The sequence below is a fragment of the Thunnus albacares genome, chromosome 3 (assembly GCF_914725855.1).
Source record: "Thunnus albacares chromosome 3, fThuAlb1.1, whole genome shotgun sequence".
NCBI lineage: Eukaryota > Metazoa > Chordata > Actinopteri > Scombriformes > Scombridae > Thunnus > Thunnus albacares.
Window position 1 is genome coordinate 38,697,271 of NC_058108.1, and position 4,475 is coordinate 38,701,745.

The 4,475-nt window shown below is 46.7% G+C and overlaps 1 protein-coding gene across 1 annotated transcript in view; it reads right to left on the minus strand.

Annotated features, from left to right (window-relative positions):
* eif4a3 (eukaryotic translation initiation factor 4A3) overlaps positions 1-3,709 on the minus strand; it is an 8,706-nt gene extending 4,997 nt beyond the window's left edge. The window contains exons 1-4 of the mRNA XM_044344472.1: positions 3,428-3,709; positions 2,347-2,419; positions 2,190-2,256; positions 6-68 (exon numbers count right to left, since the gene is read on the minus strand). Coding sequence (XP_044200407.1) covers positions 6-68; positions 2,190-2,256; positions 2,347-2,419; positions 3,428-3,581 — 357 coding nt within the window. The 5' untranslated portion in view covers positions 3,582-3,709. The remainder of the gene's footprint in view (positions 1-5; positions 69-2,189; positions 2,257-2,346; positions 2,420-3,427) is intronic.
* Positions 3,710-4,475: the final 766 nt, after the last annotated feature.

A 4,475-nucleotide genomic window follows, 5' to 3' on the forward strand; every position in this document is an offset into this window, starting at 1 on the left:
GTTACCTTCTGGATCTGTCCGGCCAGCTCTCTGGTTGGAGCGAGGATCAGCGCCTGGGTCTCCCTCACCTGCACACAGGTAACAGCATGATGTCAGAGCCCACACAGGTGCTTCCAACCTCCCAACGACCGAGGCTACGCTAACACGGAGGCTGCTGTCTGAGTCACACCGGGAACGTTCTCCAGGTCCTTTAAACAGTCCCTGAGTTCCTTAAACAGTCCCTGAGTCCTTTAAACAGTCCCTGAGTCCTTTAAACAGTCCCTGAGTTCCTTAAACAGTCCCTGAGTCCTTTAAACAGTCCCTGAGTCCTTTAAACAGTCCCTGAGTCCTTTAAACAGTCCCTGAGTCCTTTAAACAGTCCCTGCGTTCCTTAAACAGTCCCTGCGTTCCTTAAACAGTCCCTGCGTTCCTTAAACAGTCCTTGAGTTCCTTAAACAGTCCTTGAGTTCCTTAAACAGTCCCTGAGTTCCTTAAACAGTCCCTGAGTTCCTTAAACAGTCCCTGAGTCCTTTAAACAGTCCCTGCGTTCCTTAAACAGTCCCTGCGTTCCTTAAACAGTCCCTGCGTTCCTTAAACAGTCCTTGAGTTCCTTAAACAGTCCCTGAGTTCTTTAAACAGTCCCTGAGTTCCTTAAACAGTCCCTGCGTTCTTTAAACAGTCCCTGAGTTCTTTAAACAGTCCCTGCGTTCCTTAAACAGTCCCTGAGTTCCTTAAACAGTCCCTGAGTTCCTTAAACAGTCCCTGCGTTCTTTAAACAGTCCCTGCGTTCCTTAAACAGTCCCTGAGTTCTTTAAACAGTCCCTGCGTTCTTTAAACAGTCCCTGAGTTCTTTAAACAGTCCCTGCGTTCTTTAAACAGTCCCTGAGTTCCTTAAACAGTCCCTGCGTTCTTTAAACAGTCCCTGCGTTCCTTAAACAGTCCCTGAGTTCTTTAAACAGTCCCTGAGTTCCTTAAACAGTCCCTGAGTTCTTTAAACAGTCCCTGCGTTCTTTAAACAGTCCCTGCGTTCCTTAAACAGTCCCTGCGTTCCTTAAACAGTCCCTGCGTTCCTTAAACAGTCCCTGAGTTCCTTAAACAGTCCCTGCGTTCTTTAAACAGTCCCTGCGTTCCTTAAACAGTCCCTGAGTTCTTTAAACAGTCCCTGCGTTCTTTAAACAGTCCCTGAGTTCTTTAAACAGTCCCTGCGTTCTTTAAACAGTCCCTGAGTTCCTTAAACAGTCCCTGCGTTCTTTAAACAGTCCCTGCGTTCCTTAAACAGTCCCTGAGTTCTTTAAACAGTCCCTGAGTTCCTTAAACAGTCCCTGAGTTCTTTAAACAGTCCCTGCGTTCTTTAAACAGTCCCTGCGTTCTTTAAACAGTCCCTGCGTTCCTTAAACAGTCCCTGCGTTCCTTAAACAGTCCCTGCGTTCCTTAAACAGTCCCTGCGTTCCTTAAACAGTCCCTGAGTTCCTTAAACAGTCCCTGCGTTCTTTAAACAGTCCCTGCGTTCTTTAAACAGTCCCTGCGTTCCTTAAACAGTCCCTGAGTTCCTTAAACAGTCCCTGAGTTCTTTAGACAGTCCCTGCGTTCCTTAAACAGTCCCTGCGTTCCTTAAACAGTTCCTGTGTTCTTTAAACAGTCCCTGCGTTCCTTAAACAGTCCCTGAGTTCCTTAAACAGTCCCTGAGTTCTTTAGACAGTCCCTGCGTTCCTTAAACAGTCCCTGCGTTCCTTAAACAGTCCCTGCGTTCTTTAAACAGTCCCTGCGTTCCTTAAACAGTTCCTGTGTTCTTTAAACAGTCCCTGCGTTCTTTAAACAGTCCCTGCGATCCTTAAACAGTTCCTGCGTTCTTTAAACAGTCCCTGCGTTCCTTAAACAGTCCCTGCGTTCCTTAAACAGTCCCTGCGTTCTTTAAACAGTCCCTGCGTTCTTTAAACAGTCCCTGCGTTCCTTAAACAGTTCCTGTGTTCTTTAAACAGTCCCTGCGTTCTTTAAACAGTCCCTGCGTTCCTTAAACAGTCCCTGCGTTCTTTAAACAGTCCCTGCGTTCCTTAAACAGTCCCTGCGTTCTTTAAACAGTCCCTGCGTTCCTTAAACAGTTCCTGTGTTCTTTAAACAGTCCCTGCGTTCTTTAAACAGTCCCTGCGATCCTTAAACAGTTCCTGCGTTCTTTAAACAGTCCCTGTGATGGCGTGTTTGCAGACACTAACCTGGATGTCCAGACACTGTAGCACCGACACACAGAACGTGGCCGTCTTTCCGGTTCCAGACTGAGACCTGAGCAGATCACAGAGCGGCTGTCAGAGAACATGAAGGAACATGAAGGAACATGGTGGAACGTTACAGAACTGTTGTCAGGGTTCTTACTGGGCGATGACGTCTCGGCCTTTGATGATCTGTTTGATGGCTCTCTGCTGGATCGCCGACGGCTTCTCAAAACCTGAAAACAGAACACAGGACGTGACATCAGAGAACAGCTGGATCCATGGAGAACCCCGACGCCAGCAGAGGAACCGTCACACATCAGTAACACGTCTGTTACGGTGGCGCGTCACGGAGGCGCGTTACAGAGGCGTGTCACGGTGGCGCGTCAGGGAGGCGTGTTACGGCGGCGCGTTACAGAGGCGTGTCACGGAGGCGTGTCACGGAGGCGTGTCACAGAGGCGCGTTACAGTGGCGTGTTACGGAGGCGTGTTACAGTGGCGTGTTACGGAGGCGTGTTACGGAGGCGTGTTACAGTGGCGTGTTACGGAGGCGTGTTACGGAGGCGTGTTACAGTGGCGTGTTACAGAGGCGTGTTACGGAGGCGTGTTACGGAGGCGTGTTACAGTGGCATGATCTGAACTGATCAGCAGCAGGTGAAACATTTACAGAGTATGACGTCTGGTGGTGACGTATTTCCGGGTGAAACAGCTCACTGCTGCTACCAGCTGAAGATTGATTGATGGGTGGACGTCACGATATTGTTGGTTTATACTGGTTGGTTCAAGTCTACGTAAGCAAACGTCATATTTTACTTTACAGGAAGAAAATATGACCGGATTTTGATGTCAGATACAAAGAAACGGATTTCTTTTATAATTTTTGACACATATTGTTAATTAAGTGCACAATGTAACCGGCGAAGTGATTTAAAAGTGTTAAAACTGCATTTTTCATTTCGACTTTAACAGGCCGGACAGTGAACAACAGCAGCCGGGAACCTGCGCAGTCAACAGCTGGAGGTGCGTTAGCGGCTAATGCTAACAGAGTCCGGGTGAACATTGGAATAATAATAACAAAGAATAATATTAACACACATATAAAGTCACCTCTACACATGTGAAACGTGATTAAACTGTGTAGTTTAGTCAATTTCTTTATTTAAGAATATTTTTTAAAAACGCCAGCTAACTTTAGCATTCTGAGCTAACTCTCCCCCTGGAGGCCGCGAAGATCCCCGTCCTACCGTAGGCGTAGATCCCGCGGAGCAAGTCCTCCCGTAGGCCCATTGTGTCGAAGGTGGGGGTGACATCCACCTCCTCGCTGGTCTCAAACTCCACCTTGGTCATGTCCTCCTCCTTCAGGAGCCTCTTCCTGCCCTGCGGCCCCGCTGCAGCCATCGTCGTCTGGGTTCTGGTTCCACTGGACTACCGAGAAACTGTCGCCGCGCGGTCGGGAGCTGCTAGCTGCTACCGGGTAGAAAGAGCGCCGCACGTGTCGCACCGGTGACGTGCGAAGCAAGCGACGCGGTACCTGACGTCATATCCTACTTGAGTTTGTTTTTTTAAAAACTTTATTGAGAACGTAAATTGACATCAGTTACGTTCTGTTGTTTATGACATCACAGCTAGTCTGGAGCCAATCATGGTCCAGTATGTAACTGACGCAGTGTGACGTGGAAACTTGAAGCTTCCAGTGAACAAACACCAGGATGAACTTTACACATCTGAGCAGTTTCCATCAACCAGAAAGCTGCGCTTAGTGTAACAAGTCTGACTACAACTAACATCCAGCGGCTCCACTAACCAGTTTAACCAGTTTACTAACTAACCAGTTTAACCAGTTTACTAACTAACCAGTTTAACCAGTTTACTAACTAACCAGTTTAACCAGTTTAGTCAACAGTGACGCTGACTGGGCTGGAATAAACTACAGAAGCAGCTCAGAACAGTCGATTGTTGAAACTAAACGAGACGACCAGAACGAACCTGCTGCAGGTGAAGGAGACGACTTGTAGTGATGATCTGCAGGTTAGAAGAACAACTTATAACTAGAAGGTTGATGGTTTGATTCCCACATCCGGCTTGATGAGTCTGCATGGTGAAAGAGCAGCGCTGGTCCTCGTTCATGGTTTTATCTTTATATGTTAATAAATGAGCATTCAGATCACTGACCATGGCTATATTATATATATATATATATATATATATATATATATATATATATATATACATATATATATATTCACATACATACATGTATATATATCACTTTTGATGACTTTTGTTGTGATT